Raw genomic sequence first — 24,361 nt, forward strand, 5'->3', positions numbered from 1 at the left:
AGCAGGCTCTACACTCAGTGTGGAGCCTGATGCAGGGCTTGATCCCAAAACCCCGAGATCATGACCTGAGCCAAAATCAAGACACCCAACCAACTGAGCCACCCAGGCACCCCTATAAGGACATATTCTTGTTTTTAGGAAATACACTGAAGAATTTAGAGGTGGAAAGACATTCTCACAATTGGATAGAAAAATAATTATACATATGGAGAATGAGACTAATGAAGCAAAAGTGGCAGAATAGTAATATTAGGGAATATAGATGAGGAGTATTCAGGAATTCTTTATATTCTTTTTTGCAACTTTCAGTTAGTCTAAAATTATTTTAAAATAAAAAATTAAAACAACACTTAAATATCATTTATTATTAAATTGCTGGAGAAGTGACATTCAGTAGTGGCCATCCAGGATAACAGACTTTCCATCCTGGAACATGGCCCAGTTTGTCCATAACCTTGCAGAGAAGGCCCCAGCGCTGCTGTGACTTACTCAAAGCTCTGGCCACATTTTGGCTAGGCTGAGCTGGTTCTTCCAACCAATCTCTGCTGAGATTCCTACAGCTATTCAGAGCTCGAAAAAAATTATCAAGAGTGTTCAAACTATCAGCTTTCAACAACTCACAGTTAAGGAAGCTCTGCTGAATGGTTTGGTGGCCACTGAGGTGTGGATGTAGTTTTATGTTGGTGAGTTCATAGGCAAGTGTGACATCACTGGCTATGATGTTTAAAGACCAATCTTTAACATCTGTTTATATTTGGTTTGAGTGTTCTTGGACCATGTGTGTTCAGACTGGTATTTGAATAAAATAAGATAATGTATCAAAGACAAAAATAAACTGGTGGAGAAGCAACTGTATTTCTAGGAATTTAAGGCTTTACTGTTGTTGCTATTATTACCACCAAAAAACTAGAAATATAAATATTTTTAAAGTATAACTAGTCAAAAAATGTTTGTTCAGGCACTACTCTGAAAGTTTCCATAATGCAGGTGTGATGCAATGCAATTGACTCACTGGAGAATAATCTGCATGACCCAATCAGGAACTGATTGGAACTCAGGAACTCGCCCAGGGAGAACAGGAAAAGAACAGTGGCCTCAGAAGCACAGGAACGATCAAGAGTGGTTGTTACTACAAGGACCTGGCTGTGCTTCTAAGCTCAGTTGTAGCATTATATGAAAAATACACACTATAAACTGTGTACAGGCTAATCCTGTTTGGGCTTAAAAAAAGGCTATGATACATATATGGATGTGATGGATGTGTACACACACAGCAAACCACAGACATATGTATAAGAGAATAAAAGGCAGTATAGAACAGTGGTTGAGAACACGGGCTCTGGAATCAGATTGTCTGCACTGAAGGCCAATTGTTCAGCCAACTGTTAGCAGTGTGACTTCAGGCAACTCATTTAATCTCTCTGTGCTTCAGTCTTCCTCTGTAAAATGGGTCACTTGTATCAACTTCAGTGGACTGTTGGAGATTTAAATGACTTCATATATGTAAAGTGCTTAGAAAACCGTGTTAGTAGTAGTAAATGTTACTACGATTTATGGAATGATAGACAACAAAATCTGGAATCACAGAGGGCTAAGTTACACTGATTTTTATTTTTAAATCTGTGTGTTCTAAATGTTCTACAACAACCATGTATTTATTACTACCTTTTTATCAGACAAGAAAAAGCAGTAATTTTTAAAAATCGGTATAGAGTTGTTTGTGTTCTATAAATATAAGTATGCCTTACTGTTCACTTTCAAATAGGTGAGCATATATAATGAATTTCTCAAAAAGAAGTAAGATTTAAGTATAATAACAGTAACCTTAAGCAGAAAAGTCAGGTGAGTCAAACTAAAATTTATTTAGAAAATGATTCTATAGCATCCTAATCAAAATCTGAGCTGACATTTTTACAAAAATTAATAAGTTGATCCTGAAGCTCACATGGAAATGCAAATAATGGCCAAAAGAGTTTGAAAAAAAAGAGTAAAGTTAGAAGACTAACACTTCCTGATTTCAAAACTTACTACAATGCTACAGTAATGAAGACAGTGTAGCATAGACATAAATAGAGACATAAACGATTGGAACATAATTGAGAGTCTAGAAATAAACCCTTACATAATGGTCAACTGATTTTCAACAAGGGTGTCAAGACAATTCAGTAGGAAAAGAACAGTCTGCCGGGACAACTGGATATCCACATGCAGAAGAATAAAGATGAAGCCCTTCCTTGTACAATTAACTCAAGTGGATTATAGACCTATTTGTAAGAACTTGTATGATAAAACTATTAGAAGAAATGATAGGAATAAATCTTCAAGACCCTAGGTTAGGCAAAGCCTTCTTAGATATGACACCAAAACTACAAATGACAAAAAATAAGTTAGACTTCAACAAAATTAAAATCTTTTGTGCTACAAACAATGCCATGAAGGAAGTGAAAACACCACTAGAGAATAAGGAAAACTTTTTGTAAATCACGTATCTGATAAAGGACTTGTATCTAGAATATATAAACAACTCTTACGATTCAACAATAAAAAGATAAATAATTTTAAGATATGTAAAAGGTCAGAATAGATGCATCTCTAAAAAACATCTACAGATGACCAATAGGTGCATGAAAGATGCAAACATCATTACCCATTAGGAAAAAGCAAATCAAAACGATAATGAGGTATCACTTCCCACCTACTAGGATGGCTATAATCAAAATGATGGCAATAACAAGTGTTGACAAGAATGTGGAGAAATTAGAACCGTCATACATTACTGATGGGAATGGAAAATGGTACAGCTACTTTGGAAAACAGTCTGGCAGTTCTTCAAAATGTTAAACATAGACTTTCTATATGATTTAGCAATTTCCACTCCTAGGTACATACCCAAGACAAATGAAAACATGTCCACACAAAAACAAATGTGCAGAGCAGCAGTATTCATAATAGTTAAAAAGTGGAAACCACCTAAGTGTCCATCAGCTGATGAACAGATAAACAAAATGTGGTATAGCCATAATGGAAAATTATCTGACCATATAAAACAACGAAGAATGTGATATATGCTACAACATGGATGAATCTTGAAAACATTATGCTAACTGAAAGAAGCCAATCACAAAAGACCACATGTTTTGTATGAGTCCATTTAAATGAAATGTCCAGAAGAGGCAAATCTATGGACATAGAAATATCAGTGGTTGCTTAAGGGTGGAGGGCTTGGGGGACAATGGAGAGTGATGAGTAGAGTCTCTTCTGGGGGTATTAAATGTTCTAACATTGGTTGTGGTAATGGCTATATAACTCTGTGAACATACTAAAAACCACCGAATGGTACACTTTAAATGGGTGAAATGTACAGTATGTTAATTATATTTCAAAAGTCTGTTAAAAAGAATTGTATAGCATAAGCAGCTGACACAGCTGATGGGACACTCACCTCTCTCTCCAATTCATCCTCTTCTTCCAAAAGATCATACACCTGTTCTAAAAGCTGAATCCCCAGGCCCTGGATTACATCAGCTCTCAAAACTTCAACTATTCTTCTGATCTTTTCAGAACCTGGCATAACAGCTAAAAAGCAATTCACAAAGATAGGGAAAAATAAATACTTTCACCACAGCAACGTGAAGAATATGTTTTTTTAAAAAAATCTTGTCATATTAAGATTCTTTTCACTTTGACAAGAGTTGGGTTTAATAACTTCATATATTTTTAAAGTGACGACAAATGTATATATGAACTTACACTTCATATCTCATTACCACCTCCTAAACCTAAAATCCACAACTGTCTAATTTCAAGAAAAGCCACATGAAAAATCCAAACATGCATTTATATTTATTTAAAGAAAACAACTTTCATGCAACTTTCCAGGAACACAACTTGCTGCATAAAACAAGATATGTCTTTTATGGAGCTATCCAAACAAAATAATAAAAAAGCAAAAAAATTTTGGCAGCATTATCTTCTTGGTGTGACACATTTCTCCAATAAGCATGCTCTCCAGTTTGCTGTAAAAAAATAAACTGATCACCAGAAGGTAGCTCTTTAAAATGGAGGTCCTCAGCTTCTTCTGCAACTTTCCCATGAAGTATCAGTGTATCCTGGTACTTCCGATGAAGTTTAAATTCTGACACTGGCTCTGGAACCAGATCTTCATAGCTCTCTTTAGACTCCAATTTTAGGGTCTGAGTCATCAAGTGCACCAAGTCACTCATTTCATTTGTATGACATTTTCTGGGGGAAAAAAAAAATTCCCCTGTGATTTCATTGGCTTTATGAGAATTTTTCATTAAAAAATTAGATACAAAACAACATTTAGGAAGTTCTGCTTCTAAATAGCTAAGTAAGCTCTTACAGACAGACCCTTCCATAAATAAGTATAAACTCAACAAAATACAAAAATCCAGTATGTGAAGACAATGGAGAATGTACAAAACCTGGAGGCAGGTTCTGGAGGAGCGTCAACAACTTTTAGCCTAAGGGCAGGCTATAGGCCACTAAAGTACAACAGAAAACCCACAGTCTTTCTGGCCTGCAAAACCAAAGGACAGAGTTCAAGACAACCACAGCCACTAGAAAGTGAGAGTGAAATCTTAGAAAAGAGAGACCAGAAAGAAGCCCCAGGTTCTATGTATAAATTCTGCCCAACTATTTTTAAGTAAATTACATCCACGTACAAAGTTCAAGAATATTTAAAGCAATACAAAAAATACCAGCCCCCAATGAGATAAAACTGACAATGTCTGGCATCCAGTCAAAAATACCAGACATGCAAAGAAGCAGGAAAATAACACACATTTATGAAGACAAAAAATCAGTTAATAGAAACAGACCCCAAAGTGACACTAGTGATAAAATTTGTAGATAAGGACATTAAAGTGGTTATTATAAATATATTCCACATGTCCAAGGTAGAGGAATGCATTAATATATTAAGGAGAGGCACAGAAGTTATAAAAAGACCCAAATAGAACTCCTGGAAATTAAAAAATACACTGTTATGAAAACATGAGATAGGATGAGCAGACTAGATGCTGCAGAAGAAAACATTAGTGAACCCAAATACATGGCAGTAGAATCTATGAAAATGAAACAGAAAAAAAGTATAAAAAACACAGACACCATCAGTGAGCTATCAGACAACTTTAAACAATCTAATATAGACATAATTAAAATCCTCAAGGAGGCAAGAGTCCAAAAAAATTATGAAAAAGTAATGGTCAAAATTTTTGCAAATCTGATGAAAACTATAAACCATAGATCTAAGAAGACATTCTATAAGAATTCTGAATGAAATCAGACGTGTTCATTAGAAGAGATAGTTTTAGCTCTAACATGTACCAAAACCCATTTATAATGTTACCAATGGCAGCACTACAGGTCTGAATAAACATTTAGGACTAAACAAAATAGAAACTGTTTATGAAAGGAGACAGAAAAATAAGAACCTTACCGTTCCTTGGAATCCCCATCTGATTTATCAGTTGAACTTGTAGAAGAACTTAATTCATCCTCAGACAGACAGTGGATGAGTTTCCTTTCCTTTAATGTTTGGAAAAACAAAATTCCACAGGACAACACAACCAGAACATAACACACGCATCACTCTTAGATGCAATGTCTAGATACAGTGTGCATTTGGGTCCAATTTGACAGGAGAAGCTAATGATCTAAAAGTTGAAGTTACTTTACCCAAATGATATCCCAGTTCACCCATAAAGTTCACAAGTGAACCCTGAAGAACATTAAGGTAAAGTTTCACAAGGCCCTGGAAAGTCTCAGCTATGAAGAAATTTCCTTTCCAGAAGTACACAAATAGTTCTGGTACTCCAACTCCTAAGCAGAGGGCTGGTAACCTAAGGAATTTTAAGCTAGATAAAATGCCACCTAAATAAAAGCAACCTCAGTTTGCTTATATCTGAGACTCTTCGTTAAAATACCTTAAAGGATTACTTGATTTAATTATATGCAAACCTTACAACTTTAGAAAATGGAGAGGAATATCTTGATTAGTGAAACAACTTATTCATAGAATATTGTTAAAGCAACAAATCTTCCTTACTTTCAAGAACAGGAAGTTTCTATTTTTTAAAATAATTATATGCTCCTAGAAATAATGTCAGAAAGTCCAATACAGAAAAATGGTAATTATTCCCCAGGTATCATTACACAGAAAATGAACATGGGTTGGAAAACCTGCAACTTCCCATTTAGCCACTAGATGCTGCCCCTGCATCGTCCCTAGGCGAGAAGCTAAGGAACTCTGACACAAACAGGAAACCTGAGCAAAGATAAGCAAATGAGACTAAAATTTGGCCAGGTAGGCAGGTATATTGGTTACACAGCAGAATAAGCAAAATGTTGCCTAGTGGAAGCCTTTTGGAAGTCCTGTTTTAAAGACTACCTAAAAAAGATAGTAACTAAGCTGCCAACTGCTTATAAGAGCACCTAAAACACTCCTTCCTTTAATGGAGGAAAAATAATCTTTTTAGTTATTATTCACCAGTTCTTTTCCTTATCAAGGTGAAAAAATATAACTTAAGGCAATGCTGTCCCAGAAATCAATGGAGCTGGCATTTATGAGGTTTACTGTATTAGGCTTGCCTGATACAGACCTGTCCCCCTCTTCCGTAGGACTGTGTAATGTACCTGAGCAACAGTGCAGTCGGAAGACAACCATCGGGCAGGGGCGGGCTGGCCTTCTTCTTGTGGTTTCCCTGGCCCTGATGCACTCCGAGAAGCTCTCCTCACTGAAGGGCCTGAAAAAGTGAGCACCCCCAGCAACTGTTTGTGGTGGGCTGGCCTCAACAGAAGAGGGCTTTACAGCAAGTGCCAGCCTAGAAGTAACTCAGCATATTCATCATCACTCTTGGTGTCTGACACCTCAGTTTAAACCTCAGTTCTAGGTCCACCAGCTCTGTGACCCTGGTCAAGTTATGTAACCTCTCCAAGCTTCTGTGTCCTCAGCTGCAAAATGCAGATAATGCTGCCTTCCTTTGACAGTTACCGTCAACAGGAGATGAGATAACGCTCTTAAAATGCTTCCCATAATGCTTGAGACATCATTCAATAAATAGAAACTGCTAGTGCTGTCTTTAGATTATAGAAATAAGGATGATCAGCCCAGGGCAGCACCATTCTCCCAGCTTCGTCTCTCTGTTTCTGAGAAGATAGCGCTTCCTGACCAGCAGAATCTGAACATGGAAACAAATTAAACGTTCACTCCATTTCCTGTCTGAAATCTTCCAGGAGTTAATGCCACTCAAAGTCCTCTTGCTCTCTTTTTAATATCCTCTTCCCCTGATAATACAAGTTCCAGACCCAACAGCCTATGCTGATTTTTTTTAAAGGCCTAAGAAATTTCAAAAATTCTTCCAAATCTGTTTCCTAAATGGATCACTGATGCTGAAAATTCTTCACACCTCACAATCAGAACCAAGGCTATATCCATAAGCCAAACCAACAACCTCCAATAGATGAAGGAAAGAGAAAACTTTACCTGAGGGGAACACTTCTTCCTGTGATTGCTTTAGTCGCCTCCTCTCTCTTGCTGATAATGGTCGATCCTTTTAAAGAGAGTTAATTACTTTCACCCCTACTCGCTATTTTTCTAACAACTGCAAAGTTTGACGTATCATCCAGCACTATAGGAAAGGCCCTGCACAGGTCTTTAAAGGAGTATCTGTTTGAAACCAGTCCACATCACGGTTACAACTATTAGCTAGGAATGATCACAACCCTCATTTCTGGGAAGTACTCATTTTTGGAAGGGCAAATGAAAAATTTTGCATTCCTTACATTCAGAATCTACTTAGTGTCCTTAATTAAGTGGAAGTGACCATCCCTGGAACTATATTCCATCCACTTCAATAAAAGCTTCTGCTGAGAATAACAATTTTTGTCCCTCTGCTGTTTGGCAAAAGGCAGGGCTAAGATGTTTTGTTTTTAAGATTTTATTTATTTAGGGTGCTTGGGTGGCTCAGTTGTTAAGCATCTGCCTTCGGCTCAGGCCATGATCCCAGGGTCCTTGGGTCGAGCCCCTCATCGGGCTCAACCGAATGAGCCACCCAGCCCGCCCCAGGTAAGATGTTTTAATACAAAACCTCACAACATATGCAGGATTTTTACAACCAAAAAGTTTTATAAGAAGGTTGAAAAAAATCCAATATACACTCCCACAAACCTTTGATGATGACACCTCCCTGCTCCTTGAACAGCTCACAGCAGACCCAATGGCCACTCTATTTTGGTTTTCAGCATCTTTTTGTGTTAATGTGACATCCGTTTTTCCAACAGTGGGAAGAGAAGGCAAAAGTCGAGGAGCAGCCTCCTGGAACTTAAATAATTAAAAAGGGAGGGGTGGGAAATTATCAATTTCCTATAGAGCCACCTCCAAAGTTCCCCCACCAGTAAGTCTCCTTTGTATTTGTTAATGATTTGCTCTCAAAAACTTCAAAACATTGCACTTTATTGGAAAGAAACTCTGCCAAAAGTGAATGACCATCTAAGAAGCTTACAGAGAGTGTGCTTATGAAAGTCACTTCAAGAAATGAGGTGTCAACATGATTTTGTGCAGAAGAGAGAAACTATTCATCAGTATAACACAGGCAGGGATAAGAGATTTATTCTTTGTTAGCTTGTTCCCTTAACTCTCAAGATGACCTGTTCATTTTTGCTGGGGAAGATAAAATCTTTACTCTATTTCTAACTCACTGAGATTTGAAAACTAATAGTTAGCATCTCCCCATTGCCACCCCTCTCCATATGTTCCCTGTATTTCTTATGTGCCTTTTTGGAAACTGCTAATCATTCTAAATGAAGTCTATTTCCCAAGCAGCAGAATAATGACTTACTCCACAGAGCTCTCTGCTGGCCTACCTGTCTCTCTTCCCCACTGTGCTCAGGCAGTTCTCTTTTCTTCTGTCGTCGCTGTCGAGAGAGGAAAGACTCAGAGCCGGAACTCTGTGACTGTAAACCTGGGTGGGTTCTATCTGGTTTTTCCATAACACATTCACCAGCAACTTGATCCTTAAAAATAATAAAATGAAACAAACAAAAAAGAAAACAGAATAATGAAATAGTCTTTTGAACTTCCAAATGGCCAAACTATTGTAAAATTATAACTGGAAATGAGAAGGAGGAGTGTCTTTCTCAAGATGCATGCTCATTTGCAGTGCTGAGAGGCAAAGACAAAGTGCTGACGTCAGTTACCCACATATCCTGGCTTTTTTTTCTCTTTTCCCAAAGAAAAATAAGTACTTACTTTTTAAAAAATATTTATTTATTTATTTGAGAGAGAGAGAGAATGAGAGAGAGACCATGAATGGGAGGGACAGAGAATCCCAAGCAGGCTCCATGCTCAGTGCAGAGCCTGAGGCGGGGCTCCATCTCACAACCAAGATCTCAACCTGAGCCGAAACCAAGAGTTGGACACTTAATCAACTGTCCCACACAGGTGCCCCAAAATAAATAATTATATATATATGTTTTAAAAAATTTAATAAAGATATTTAATAAAGATTAAATAAAGATCTTTATTCATTTGCGACAGAGAGACAGAGACAGCATGAGCAGGGGGAGAGGCAGAGGGAGAGGGAGAAGCAGGCTCCCCACTGAGCAGGGAGCCTGACCCCAGGACCCAGAGATCATGACCTGAGCTGAAGGCAGATGCCTAACCATCTGAGCGGCCACCCAGGAGGCACCCTCAAAATAAATAATTATTTTAATTACTCAGATTGTTATTAACCCGAAACTACGGATGTTTTCGATTTACATTTTTTTATTATTATGTTAATCACCATACATTACATCATTAGTTTTTGATGTTGTGTTCCAGGATTCATTGCGCATAACACCCAGTGGTCCATGCAGAACGTGCCCTCTTTAATACCCATCACCAGGCTAACCCATCCCCCCCCCAGAACCCTCAGTTTGTTTTTCAGAGTCCATAGTCTCTCATGGTTTGTCTCCCCCTCCGATTTCCCCCCCTTCATTCTTCCCCTCCTGCTATTTTCTTCTTCTTCTTTTTTTTTTTAAACATATAATGTATTATTTGTTTCAGAGGTACAGGTCTGTGATTCAACAGTCTTACACAATTCACAGCACTCACCATAGCACATACCCTCCCAATTTACATTTTTTTTTTAAAGATTTTATTTATTTATTTGACAGAGAGACAGTGAGAGAGGGAACACAAGCAGGGGGAGTGGGAGAGGGAGAAGCAGGCTTCCCACCGAGCAGGGAGCCCGAGGCCGGGCTTGATCCCACGACCCTGGGATCATGACCTGAGCCAAAGGCAGACGCTTAACGACTGAGCCACCCAGGTGCCCCTGATTTACATTTTTTTAAAAAACGTTCTTTTCTGGGGTGCCTGGGTAGCTCAGCTGGCCAAGCAGCTGACTCTTGATTTTGGCTCAGGTTATGATCTCAAGGTTATGAGATCGAGTCCCATGCTCTACATGGAGTCAGCTTGAGATTCTCTCTCCCTCTTCCTCTGCTCCCAGCTTGCACGCTCTTTCAAATAAATACACACATAAAATCTTAGGGGGGAAAAAAGGACCTGAATAGATATTTCTCCAAAGTAGGTATACAAATGGCCAATAAGCACAGGAATAGATGCTGAACATCATTAGTCATTAGGGAAATGCAAATCAAAACCACAGTAAGATACCATTTCACTCACTAGGATAACTAGATAAAAAACCAGAAAATAGCAAGTATTGGTGAGGATGTGGAGAAATTGCAACTCTCATATATTGTTGGGAAGTAAAATGATGTAGTTGCTTTGGAAAAGTCTTAGAGTTCCTCAAAAAGTTAAACATAGAGTTACCATATGACCCAGTAATTCCAATCATAGGTATATACCCAAGAGAACTGAAAACATATGTCCATACATAAACTTGTATAAGAATGTTCATAACACTGGGCGCCTGGGTGGCTCAGTTGGTTAAGCGACTGCTTTCAGCTCAGGTCATGATCCTGGAGTCTCAGGATCGAGTCCCAGGGAGCCTGCTTCTCCCTCTGACCCTTCCCCCTCTCATGTGCTCTCTCTCTCTCATTCTCTCTCTCTCAAATAAATAAATAAATAAATAAATAAAAAGAATGTTCATAACACTAACAAAAAAAAAAAAGAATGTTCATAACAGCATTATCCATAGTAACCAAAAAGTGAAAAGAACCCAAATGCTCATGAACTGATGAATGGACAAATAAAATATGGTGTATACATACAGTGAATTTATTTGGCATTTTAAAAAGGAATGCAAGGATGCCTGGGTGGCTCAGTTGGTTACATGTCTGCCTTCGGCTTAGATCATGATCCCACGGTCCTGGGATCAAGTCCCACATCGGGCTCCCTGTTCAGCGGGGAGTCTGCACCTCCCTCTACCCCTCTCCCCTGCTCATGGTTCTCTCTCTCCTCTCTCTCTCTCTCAAATAAACAAATAAAATCTTTAAAAAACTAAAATAAAATTCCTTAAAAAAAGTAAAAAAAAAAAAGGAATGCAATACTGGTAGATGCTACAACATGAATAAACCTTAAAAACATCATGTTAAGTAAAAGAAGCTGTCACAAAAGGCCATAAATTGTATGATTCTATTTATAGGCATACCTCATTTTACTGTGCTCCACTTTATTATGCTTCACAGATAACTGTGGTTTTTTTACGAATGGAAAGTTTGTGGCAACCCTGCAATGAGCAAGTCTATTGGCTTTACGTCTCTGTGTCACATTTTAGTAATTCTCACAATATTTCAAACATTTTCAATGGTACTGTATTTGTTATGGTGATCTATAATCAGTGATTTCTGATGTTACTATTGTAATTGTTTGGGGGCACCACAAACTGTGTCCATAAGAGATGGAGAACTTAATTGACAAATATGTGTGTTCTGACTGTTCTACCGACTGGCCATTCCCCATTTCTCCACTTCTCCTCAGGCCTTCTTATTCCCTGAGACACAACAATACTAAAATTAGGCCAATTAACAACCCTACAATGGCTTCTAAGTGTTTAAGTAAAAGGAAGAGTCAATAGATGTGGCAAACTTCACTGTCGTCTTATAGAAAGAAATTGCCACACTCACCCCAACCTTCAGCAACCACCACCTGCCATCAACCTCAAGGCAAGACCCTCCACCAGCAAACAGATTATGACTTGCTGAAAATTCAGAAGGATGGTTAGACTGTAGTGTAAATGTAACTTTTATATGCACTGGGAAACCAAAATTTACACCCCTTTATTGCAATACCCGCTCTATTGTGGTGATCTGGAATTGAACCTGCAATGAGGTGATATACCTGTACATGAAATGCTCAGAATAGGCAAATCCTTACAGACATGGTTGCCAGGGGCTGGGGCCAAGGAGCAATTATTATTGCAACTATTATTAGTGGGTATGGGGTTTCTTTTTAAGGTTATGGAAATGTTCTGGAATTAGACAGTGATGACTGTACAACTCTATAAATATACTAAAAACCATTGAATTGGTACTTTAAGAATTAGAAAACTAAACAGAAAAAAATGAAAGAAGTGAACCTGAATATAATTTGAGAGCCAAGCAGAACGAGCAGGACACAGAGTTTTATCCACAAAGTACTAAGAATTCCAGTGTCCAAAGAAAGTTTAAGACTTTAATGACTTTAAATGACAAGAGCATTATACTTGGACTTTTCCACAAAAACAAAAATTTATTTAAAACATTTGAATATAGGGGTGCCTGGGTGGCTCAGTCAGTTAAGCGTCTGCCTTCGGCTCAGATCATGATCCCAGGGTCCTGGGATCGAGCCCCACGTCCAGCTCCCTGCTCAGCGGGGAGCCTGCTTCTCCTCCTCTCTCTGCCTGCCTCTCCCCCTGCTTGTGCATGCCCACACGCGCTCTCTCTCCCTCTCTCTCAAATAAATAAGTTCTTAAAAAAAAATAAAAATGAAACATTTGAATATAAATGTATAAAATAGTTTTTATATATCTTAAAGATATGAAATATAAAAATATATTTAATAGATCAAATTTAAATATTTTAGCAGATTATAAAAATGGTTAAAATACATCTTAAATATATTTTTAGATTATTTTACATATAAAAATGAAAAGGTAACCAAATGTTCTTTCTCTCCAATCCTCAGCTATAGCCATGTTTTATCTAACTTACACTTCTTTCCAAGTTCAAGTAGAAGTTAACCTTTCAATTTACTCAGAAGAGTCTCTTAGTATCAAAATCCTTTTGCTCCTTTCCTTTTCTTCTTCTCTTCCTTCCCCTTTGGTTCCAACACATAAAATACTTTTTTTTATTCCTTAAGAAATAAGACCAATCACTAACTTTCCGAGCGCAAGAAAAAATGTGATGTTACCTACTTGGCAGAACTACCCATCCATGTGGAGGCCTAAGGAAGAGTGACAAAGAAATGGGAGAAAACATACAGATAGCATGCTTCTACCAAATACCCTACAGTGGGGCACAAGGCATCTAAGAATCCTGCCGGTCCTATCCTTTGGTTTCTGTAATGTTTAAACTGGCACACAGAATAACTGGTTTTCCTAAAATGCCAACTAGAACACAATAAACAACACAACTCACATCTTTGTAACCGCACTTTCCAGTTTTCTCTCTGAGACCAGCACCTCATGCATCTCACTCACCTGGTCTTTCAGCTTTTGGTCTTTGTTGAGGGGCTGCAGAGGTCTCACTGGATCATTCCTTTCCCCAGTGACATCATCAGAGGACCATGCGGGAATTAGGTTTCTGGGTTGAGGGCTGGGCTTAGTGCCATCCTGCAGCTTCTCCTTCACTTGAGAAATACTGCATTTACTTTCTAGCTCATTAGAGGCATCTAAGTGTCTTGGCTGATTCTCCCGAACTAAGTCATCGCTCAGTGAATTCCTTCTTTCTGCAGGTAAGATGTCAATATTCACTTTACTGATGGTGGCTAACGATTCTGAGGTATTGCTCATGTCCGGTTTGCAGGTGTAGCCTTTCAAACTTGCTGGTGTCTTCAAGGGGCCAATGACTATGGGTTTCTCCTGGGATAAACATTTGTCTTCAGCCTGAGTGAAAATATGCTTCCAACTTATTACAGCACTCCTCATACCACTTAAAATTAACTCAAAAAAGGTACAGCAGGTTCCTCAGAAAGTTAAACATAAAATCACCATATGACCTGGCAATCTCACTCCTAGGTAAATATCCCAAAGAACTGAAAGTAGGACTCAAACAGATACTTACTCACCAATGTTTACAGGGGTTAAATAACCCCTAGCAGCACTATTCACACTAGCCAAAAGGTGAAAACAACCTAAATGTCCATTAGCAGATGAAGGGATAAACAAAATATGATATACACATAACAATGGAATATTACTCAGCCATAAAAAGGAATGAAGTACTAATACATGCTACAACATGGATGAACCTTAAAAACATGCTAAATGGAATAAACCAGACACAAAAGGACATAATGTATGATTCCACTGATCTAGAACAGGCAAACTCATAGAGACAGAAAGTAGATTAGAGGTTACCAGGGCCTGGGAACAGGAGGAATTGGGAACTATTGCTTAACGAGTACAAAGTTTACTTAGAGTGATGAAAGGGTTTTGGAAGATAATGGTGATGGCTGCATAATATTGTGAGTGTAGTTAAGGCCACTAAATTGTAGGCTTAGAGGTGGCTCAAAATGGCAAGTTCTGGGGTGCCTGGGTGGCACAGTTGGTTAAGCATCTGACTCATGGTTTCAGCTCAGGTTGTGATCTCAGGGTTGTGGGATCGAGCCCCGCATTGGGCTCTGCACTCATCGTGGAGTCGGCTTGAGATTCTCTCTCCCTCTGCCCCTCCTGCTCGTGCTCTCTCTAAAATAAATAAATATTTTTTAAGAATGGCAAATTCTATGTCGTATCCATTTCACCACAATAAACAGAAAATTTAAAACTTTTAAAATGAATCAACAACCTAAATATAAGAGCTGAAATTATAAAACTTCTAGGAAAAAACACAGGCAAACATCATCATGGACTTGGATTTGGCAAGGAATTCTTAGATATGACATCAAAAGCACAAGCAACATAAGAAAAAAACAGATAAACTGGGCTTCATCAAAATTAAAAGCTTTTGTGCATAAAGGGACATTATCAAGAAAGTGACAAGCCAACCTATAGCACGAGAAGAAATACTCGTAAATCATGTATAAGGATCTACTGTCCAGACTATAGAAAGAACTCTTAGAACTCAACAACAAAAATACAAAAAACCCAACTAAAAATTGGGCAAAGCGCTTAACAGACATTTCTCTAGAGAAGGAATACAAATGGCCAAGAAACTTGTGGGAAGATGCTATGTCATTAGTCATCAGGGAAACGCAAGTCAAAACCACACTGAGATATCGCTTCACATCCATTAGGATGGCTAGAATCAGAAAAGTAGAAAATCACAAGAGTCAATGAGGTTGTGGAGAAACCAGAGCTCTTGTGCACTGGCTGGTAGGAAAGTAAAATGCAACCACTCTGGAAAGCAGTGTGTTGGTTCCTCAGAAAGTAAATATAGAACTACCACATGACCCAGCAATTCCACTCCTAGGTATATATCCCAAAACAGGAACCCAAAGACTTGTACCCAAATTTTCACACCAACAGCCAAAAGGTGAAAACAACTCAATATCCACCAACGAATGAATGGATAAGCTAACTGTGGTGCGTATGTACAGTGGAATATTACTCAGACATAAAAATAGATGGAGTACTGATACATGCTACCTCAAAAACATCATGCTCAGTGAAAGAAGCCAGACACGAAAGGTCACATATTATGATTCCATTTATGTGAAATACTCGGAATAGGCAAATCCACAGAGACAGAATACACATTGGTGGGTTCGAGGGGCCGGGTGGAGGAGAGCATGAGGATGATTACTTAATGGGTTTGCAGTTTCCTTTTGCAGTGACGTGGAATGTTTTGGAACTAGATAAAGGTGGTGGTTGCACAACGCTGTGAATGCACTAAATGCAATTAATGGTTCACTATAAAATGGTTATCATGTTATATAACCTGCTTAAATAACCTATCGTTTTAATACTTTTTTTTTAAGATTTTATTTATTTATTTGACAGAGAGAGACAGCAAGAGACGGAACACAAGCAGGGGGAGTGGGAGAGGGAGGAGGCTTCCCACTGAGCAGGGAGCCCGATGCGGGGCTCGATCCCAGGACCCTGGGATCATGACCTGAGCCAAAGGCAGATGCTTAACGACTGAGCCACCCAAGCGCCCCACGTTTTAATAGTTTCTAAAATACATACCACTACATATGTCTTGGAGCCCTCAGAAGAGCGTGACTGGAGGGGAACTACTTTATGATTCAATTCAGCATTTCCAGAGACCACTGCAGCAACAGGCTTCGATTTAGAGTTGCCATTTTTAATATTACTTTTGGAGGTTTTTCTTTATGAGGAAGAAAAGAAAAAATTATTATCAGCATGGTGAAAATGAAAGGTTTTTACATATCTGGAAAATGTGTACATGTATTATAAAAACTGCTCCATTTAGAGAAAATAGTTTTCTAAAAACCAGGAGGCATTCTGCAAAACACCTGACTAGTACTCCTCAAAATCAATCAAGGTCATGAAAAACCAAGAAAGTGAGAAACTTGGTTGACTAAGGAGACAGGAGGACTAAATGTAATATGGTATCCTGGATTGGATCCTGGAAGAGAAAAAGGACATTAGTAGAAATACTGGTGAGGGCCAAAAAAAGTCTGGAATTTAGTCAACAGTCAGGTACTGATGTTGTTTTCTTAGTTCTGACAAATGTACCATGGTAATGTAAGAGGTTTATGATAGGAGAAGCTGGGGGAGGGGTGTACAGAAACTCTCTGTACGATCTCTGCAACTTGTCTGTAAATACAAGATTATTCCACCATAAAAAATCAATGAGAAATGGGGCGCCTGGGTGGCTCAGTCGTTAAGCATCTGCCTTCGGCTCAGGTCATGATCCCGGGGTCCTGGGATCGAGCCCCACATCAGGCTCCCTGCTCAGCGGGAAGCCTGCTTCTCCCTCTCCTACTCCCCCTGCTTGTGTTCCCTCTCTCGCTGTGTCTCTCTCTGTCAAATAAATAAATAAAATCTTTAAAAAAAAAATCAATGAGAAATTACCTCATGTACAGAAGAACCAGCATAATCGTCAAGTTTCGCATGTTTGTAATTATACCACAACTGCTTTGCCAAGTTTGAGAGTTAAGAATGATTGGTGTGCTCAGCCTGGACTTGCAGAATAAAAGTGTACAGGATTATCCCCTTTAGTGTGACATTTCTACAACTGAGCTAACTAATCCTCTGGAGACTTCAACAGGACCATGAGACAGTGCTTCGGAAGGCCAAAGGTCTGCTTGGTGCAAATTATAGACGGTGTAAATAAAAAGATGGGTTTTCTTTATCTCCTGGGGCCTCTCTAGTATTACTCTTAAATCTAACATGTCACAAGGCAGAGATCGTGCAGCTCTTAGATCTTGGAACAGCTATTTAGTGAAGGTAACCCCTGGTAAGTCAAAGAAAGAAATTTTTCTCCTGAGAAATTATGAGTGAAGAGGGAAATTTATGGAAACTCTCAGAAATTTGAGTGCTTAATTTTTAAATGTGACTCACATAGTACATATAACAGGCTTCTTAGATAATTTCATTTTCATATGGTTTCTAAAACATATATCCTTTTGAAAGAATCGTACTTGATATGTCTTGGAACTCTTTGAGGAATGTTAAAGTGATTCTCTAAATGGTTTTCTAGATTTCTGATTTTAGCAATTAAGTAAATCTCAACACATGTCCTAATCATGCAATTTCCCTTCTTTTTTTAAAAAAGATTTTATTTTATTTATTTGAGAGAGTGAGAGAGATAGCACAAGAGGGGGTAGGGTCAGAGGGAGGAGCAGACTCCCCGCTGAGCAGGGAGCCCGATGCGGGACTCGATCCGGCATGACCTGAGCCTAAGGCAGTCATTTAACCAACTGAGCCACCCAGGCACCCCTTCCTTCATGTTTAAAAAAGCTCACCACAGGGGCACCTGGGTGGCTCAGTCGGTTAAGCATTTGACTCTTGATTTCAGCTCAGGTCATGATCTCAGGGTTGTGAGATCGAGCCCACGTTGGGCTCTGCACTGGGTGTGGAGCCTGCTTAAGATTCTCTCTCCCTCTCCCTCTGCCTCTCCTCCCTTCTCTCTCAAAATAAATAAAACTTCACCATAAATTCTACATATGAGAATTATAGAAGCTACCTTCTTTTATTCATCTATTTAGCCACCTATTTGCAAGGGAATATCTTACGCCTTTGTGGCCTCCAAAAACAGAGAGATTTGGCGCTTTATGTAAGGCTGCCTCAGGATGCTCCTCACAGAGGGTCTTTCTTCAGGCCTTTTGCTCAGCATTGTTCTTATCAGTTCTGCCAGCTCTGGGCTATAATCTTTTGGCATTGGTGGCAGCTACAAAGAGAAATGATATCATAATTATGACTCTGGTCTTGTGAAGCAAAGTATAAGGAAAGAGTAGATGTTTCCCAATATTTCTTTAAAGTCATTATCCACAGAAGCAGAAAAGAGCCAGCATACAGGAAGTTTACTAGTGTCCTGGTCATAGCAGCAAGTTGTGAGACTATAAAATTTATCTTTCAAACCAGCAGTCCCATCTGAGGACTCTCCTTCAGAAATAAAAGCATGAGTTCCTAAAGACTTACACACCAGGAAATTCACTGCAACATTGTTCTTGCAGTAGTAAACAACTGGAAACAACTTAAATGTCTATCCACTGCATAGCTTATGGTACATCCTTCTAATAAAATGTTAGGCAGCTTCTTAAAAAATATGACAGGTACCGAACTGGAAAGATGTCCCTCGTATACTAAGACAAAAAAGCAAGTTGTATACCAATATGTACTAGCTGATTCCATCTCAGTTACTCTTTAAAAGTGTTTGTGTGTTTATGTGCATATATACACCCCGACTGAGATATATGCAGACAGGAAAACGCTAGGAAGGCTACGCACAAAATTCCTAGCAATGGTGATCTCCAGTGGATAGAAAATAATAAAAACAGGGGAATTTCACTCCTTTCTTGTTGAGTCTTAAGTAGTACAATTACAGGTATGTTTTACTGTGTGTTTTTCAATATTTTGAAATTAAGAAAGTGAGTCTTGGCATAATATTAAAATCAGTAGGTGGTTTACAGCTTTAAAACTTAATGGTGTGGGCGCCTGGGTGGCTCAGTTGGCTAAGCGACTGCCTTCGGCTCAGGTCATGATCCTGGAGTCCCGGGATCGAGTCCCACATTGGGCTTCCTGCTCAGCAGGGAGTCTGCTTCTCCCTCTGACCCTCTTCCCTCTCGTGCTTTCTATCTCTCATTCTCTTTCTCTCCGAAATAAATAAATAAAATCTTAAAAAAAAAAGACAAGAAAAAAGTTAATGGTGTGTGGGGCTCCTGGGTGGCTCAGTCGTTAAGCATCTGCTTTCAGCTCACGTCATGATCCCAGAGTCCTGGGATTGAGCCCCGCATCAGGCTCCCTGCTCAGCGGGAAGCCTGCTTCTCTCCCTCTCCCACTCCCCCCGCTTGTGTTCCCCCTCTCGCTGTCTCTCTCTGTCAAATAAATAAATAAAATCTTTAAAAATAAATAAATAAATAAATAAAACTTAATGGTGTGTGGATGCCTAACACTGCAGAGGACAACTAGCCTCATGCGAAGTAACATATAAGCGTGGTCACTCTGGTGTATCATACACATTGCTTTCTGCAGTTCTTAGTTGGCTACTTATAATTGTGATGATTACCAAAGGAGCAACACCTTCAAAGAGTAGACTGATTTTTATTTATTATTATCATTATTATTTTACATTGTTGCAAAGTGTCTTCTAATCACCAAGTACTGAGCAAGGTGGGAATGGAACGGGTACTTTGCCCAGAGTGGACTCATTTTAGATGGGGCTCATTTGACCACGGCTGCTCAGGAGAAGCTACCAATATCATCTCAGGGCACCTGAATATCCTGTGGTTACAAGGCAGTGGTTTTCAAAAAGCCAACTCTTCAGAACCATTAAGCCACCTTTATAAATTAGTATTAAAAAACGATCAATGCCTTCTCTTTCTAGTTCAACCTTCTCCACAGAAGGGGCCTACTCTTCTTATCTATCCCCCTGACATCAACGATGACTCACTTTTGCCAATAGCTACTTACAAAGCTGCATTAAATTAACCTTGCTTCAAATACTAAAAACAATTAGTTTCAGAATAGTCTTTACCTTTCCTTCAATAATCCGATAAACTAAAGAATTCATGTCTTTTGCATTGAAAGCATGCTTCAGGGTGGCCATTTCATAAACACAGCATCCCAGAGCCCAAACATCAGACTAGAAAAGAAAAATAGTAAATAATCAAATGTCAGAATGCCTCACTGACATTTTTCCTCTGAGAATAACAAAACAGAACAAAACAAAGCAAAAAAAAAAACGTTTTCGGGGCACCTGGGTGGCTCAGGCAGGTAACATCTGCCTTCAGCTCAGGTCGTGATCCCAGAGTCCTGGGATCCAGCCCCACACTGAGCTCTCTGCTCAGCAGGAGCCTGCTTCTCCCTCTCCCCTCTGCTGGTGCTCGCTCTCGTGCTCTCGCTCTCTCTCTCTCTCAAACAAATAAATAAATAAATCTAAAGAAAAAATAAAAAACAAAAAACATTTTCCTCAAGCCAATTCTCAGAACATTCCTCTGACTTTCTATTTGATGGGTTCTGAAGTTATGAATACTCTCCTAGGGACAGGGTGAGCTGGCATACACAGCTCAATCCTACCTTATAGTTGTAAGGTTTGTTTGAAAACAATTCAGGGCTCATGTAGTAGGGTGTGCCAATGAGGGTGCTAGCCATGTCACAGTGGTTCTCTAACACTCGAGCAATTCCTAGGTCACCCACTTTGATGATGTTTGTTCTTGTTAGGAAAACATTTTGAGTTTTCAGATCTCGGTGAAGGATGTGTTTTTCATGTAAATACTGAGGAGAGAAATAAAACTTCATTAAATATAAAAACACTTACCTACTTACATATTCCTGACTTCTTACATACCATCAACGATTGCATGAGTGAAAGAGTTTCAGTCACCTAAATAACAAAACACTACTGTTTTAATCATCTCTAAATAAAAAGTCTGATTTCTAACTTTCCAAAGCAAGAAATTAAGTTCCATGCATTAATTTGCCCAGTATCTATCCTTCACAACTATTCCCTGGTACCTTGACAATTTTACCATCTAGCAATAAATGGATCCAGTTAAAAATACGCTTACAAACTCCCCCTGAAGGGACAGACAACTTGTACAGGGTCAGATGCACATTCCCCTCAGACTCATGAAATCTTCAGCTTAATAATATTTTCAAATATAACAAGATCACTTTTATTTAGACAGAGTGTTTAAAATTTACACAAGGTCAATCCATTCTGGACATATCTGTCCAGATCCAGAGTGGTATTTCATAGACAGTCTCACATTTGAATATGTGTATATTCAAACACAGACATGTTTTGTATTTCCACTCACTCTGCCACAGCAGGGTTAAAGCCCATATCCCCACAGTTTAAGCATATTAATTAGCCCAACCACTTTTCAATATGACATAGCCGACCAGCTGATAACAGACATGGTCATTTTTTGCTTTGTCAACTCAGGGCCCTTAAAATTGATTTTGCTATGAATATTAAATGAACAGAGAACTGGCATCCCCTGCAAACTGAAATCCATGTCTACTTCAATATAGACATTGTTCATTCAGAAACACTCTAATGCTATAGTGAAAGGGACTAAGTCTATTTCATAAATGGATTTTTTTTAAATACATTTTTTTTTTCATGTAAGCATCTGGGGAAGCATTTTCCTAAAATCCACCTGCTATCCTCCTGTCACCTTGGAGCAAGTGGAATGCTGTGTCTGGACAGTACCTGCAGAGCCATGGCAATCTGAACAAACCATTCCACCACCTGACTCTCAGGCAGAAGCTGCCCCTTCTGTTCTTTGAGCTTTCGGTACAGATCACCTCCTTCGCAGAAGCCCATGACAATGTACAGCAGACCATCGCCTCCCTCCCATGACTCCTTATAGGTGACAATATTAGGGTGCTTCAACTGAGACAAGAGCTGAGCTTCCTGTTCAGCGGCTCGCCGCTCTCGGCTGGAGGCATTTCGGAGGTTCAGCTTTTTGATGACATACTATGGAGAAAACACGTGATTTTACAATGTGCAAATAAGCATACAGTTTTATAGGCTCAGAATATTTAAGGGTTCTCCTGAAATGGTCCTCAAAACCAACCTCCAGGAGCCTGTCAGACAACCTATTAATTTTGTTATTCGCAAAGCACAAAACTAGGGAAAAGATTTGCTCTAATTTACTGATATTTTCAACAGGTTAGACTTATAACAGGCTGGAGAGTCACAAAAAATTTATTATACTTTCCATTTGCATTTTACAATTTCATTAATGGCTAAAAAATGAGTCCATGTTAACATACAACTGGATCAACCATAAAGCCTGTAGTAAAGATTCCTTAACCTCTAAGTTTCCCTTACAAAGGTATATAATATAAGGCTTGAAAATACATCTGCATGGGCGCCTGGGTGGCTCAGTCGTTAAGCATCTGCCTTAAGCTCAGGTCATGATCCCAAGGTCCTGGGATCGAGCCCTGCATCGGGCTCCCTGCTCAGCAGGAACCCTCCTTCTCCCTCTCCCACTCCCCCTGCTTGTGTTCCCTCTCTCGCAGTCTCTCACTCTCTCTGTCAAATAAATAAATAAAATCTTAAAAAAAAAAAAGAAAATACATCTGCAGACAGAATGGATTCATAGATCACATTGGATACTCAAAGGGATCCATGGCCTAATAAAGTTAAAAATCACTGATTCTCAACATTAAAAATTACTCCCCCCTAAAAAGAAAGTCAATATCCCCCAACACCTTGCCCTGATACATTGCCCACAACCAATTATCAGTCCATACAGTTCATTAATCAAAAACGATATATATAAATGTGCTTTGTAAAGTGTAAACTACTGCTCAAATGTGAGGGGCTATTATTCCCATCAATACCCCATTCTCCACTCAAAAAATCCAATGACACACCCACCCCATTCCCCCTACTGCTACTGAATAAATCTCTTATACCTGAGTTTGTGTTCCAGGCAGAGCTACCAGCACTTGACACCAAGCAGAATAGGCTAGAGAGCCTTATACTTGGGAAGGACTTTTCAGCTTGCCTGGGGCACTGCCACTGTCTTGGTGTAATTATTAATAGCGCCTCCTTCCAGTCTCGAAATTGTCCCAGTTTGTATGATACGTTATATGGTCACCCTACTTATAAACCATCTTAGAGAACTGGCTCATCATCCTGAGGGTCATGGGATAAAGTGCTCTAAAGAAAGGAGTGACAACATTAGCTGTAAGTTTTAGAAGGATCACTGAGATGGCAATGAAAGTGATGGATTGAAGAGCGAGGATCAGTGGAAGCCATGGCCACAGCTCAGCTAAAGATTATGATGTCCTGGATTGGGGCGGTACCAGTAGAGATAGAGAAGAGGCCTGCTGGCTCAGTGGACAAATGAATGGGGGCAGTGGTGTGTATCAAGAATGACACCTGGATATGTCCAGCTGGGGCAAGTGGTCCTACTCACTGAAATGGGGACCATGAAAGGTTTGGCGGGAAGGTGATGAATTTTAAGTGAGTCCAACAGTCTCCAGGTCAGATGTATGGGACCCCTCATTCAAAGAGTAATACCTGCCAGGCGCTGTGTTAGATTGTGGGAATGAATGATCTCACGGAATTGTCAAGAGTGGAGAAGGTGTGTAGATCAAGCACAACAATTAATACTATCAAGGAGAACTACAGGGAGTGTGGGGCGCATCTTACAGTAAGGCCTGGCCTACTCTTGGTGGTATGGGACGGTTTCCCTGAAGAAGTGACATCCGAGGTGAGTCCCCTTCAGACCACCCGGAGCCTAGCCTTTGGACTGCGGCCTCGGCATATAGCTGCCTGCCCTCCACCCCCTGCCGGGCCCCAACCCCGCCGACCTGCCTGCCGTCCCGACGGTGCCTCACGAGCGTCACCTCCCCGTAGCTGCCCCTGCCCACGACCCGCAGGTAGCAGTAGGCGGCCAGGGGCATGTTCCCGGCGCCGGCCCAAAGCTGCGATGCGGCGGCAGCGGCGGCCAGGGTCGCGGGCCGCGACAGGAGACCCCGCTCATACCCAAGAGGCCGCGGTGCTGGCGGCTGCTGAGACTGTCGGGCCCCTACGCGAGCTCGGAGGCTGGGCCCACAGCGACGCCGCTGCCATAGCGATCCCGGCCAACGTAGCCCCGCGCATG

At 39.8% G+C, this 24,361-nt stretch overlaps 1 protein-coding gene across 9 annotated transcripts in view; it reads right to left on the bottom strand.

The window, feature by feature from the left end:
• NEK4 (NIMA related kinase 4) overlaps positions 1 to 24,361 on the bottom strand; it is a 37,748-nt gene extending 13,387 nt beyond the window's left edge. For 3 of the 9 annotated variants that reach the window (XM_027582406.2, XM_027582405.1, XM_027582402.2), the window contains exons 1-14: positions 24,244 to 24,361; positions 21,952 to 22,218; positions 20,811 to 21,008; positions 20,269 to 20,376; positions 18,308 to 18,462; positions 16,293 to 16,434; positions 13,647 to 14,051; positions 8,887 to 9,036; positions 8,192 to 8,344; positions 7,508 to 7,574; positions 6,658 to 6,767; positions 5,462 to 5,550; positions 4,040 to 4,242; positions 3,443 to 3,576 (exon numbers count right to left, since the gene is read on the bottom strand). In XM_027582406.2, the coding sequence (XP_027438207.1) occupies positions 3,443 to 3,576; positions 4,040 to 4,242; positions 5,462 to 5,550; positions 6,658 to 6,767; positions 7,508 to 7,574; positions 8,192 to 8,344; positions 8,887 to 9,036; positions 13,647 to 14,051; positions 16,293 to 16,434; positions 18,308 to 18,462; positions 20,269 to 20,376; positions 20,811 to 21,008; positions 21,952 to 22,218; positions 24,244 to 24,360 (2,298 nt within the window). In that variant the 5' untranslated portion in view covers position 24,361. Of the gene's footprint in view, positions 1 to 3,442; positions 3,577 to 4,039; positions 4,243 to 5,461; positions 5,551 to 6,657; positions 6,768 to 7,507; positions 7,575 to 8,191; positions 8,345 to 8,886; positions 9,037 to 13,646; positions 14,052 to 16,292; positions 16,435 to 18,307; positions 18,463 to 20,268; positions 20,377 to 20,810; positions 21,009 to 21,951; positions 22,219 to 24,068 lie in introns of all 9 variants that reach the window. The other 6 variants (XM_027582407.1, XM_027582403.2, XM_027582404.2 and 3 more) reach the window with 5 other exon arrangements.

The sequence above is a fragment of the Zalophus californianus genome, chromosome 1 (assembly GCF_009762305.2).
Source record: "Zalophus californianus isolate mZalCal1 chromosome 1, mZalCal1.pri.v2, whole genome shotgun sequence".
Lineage (NCBI taxonomy): Eukaryota > Metazoa > Chordata > Mammalia > Carnivora > Otariidae > Zalophus > Zalophus californianus.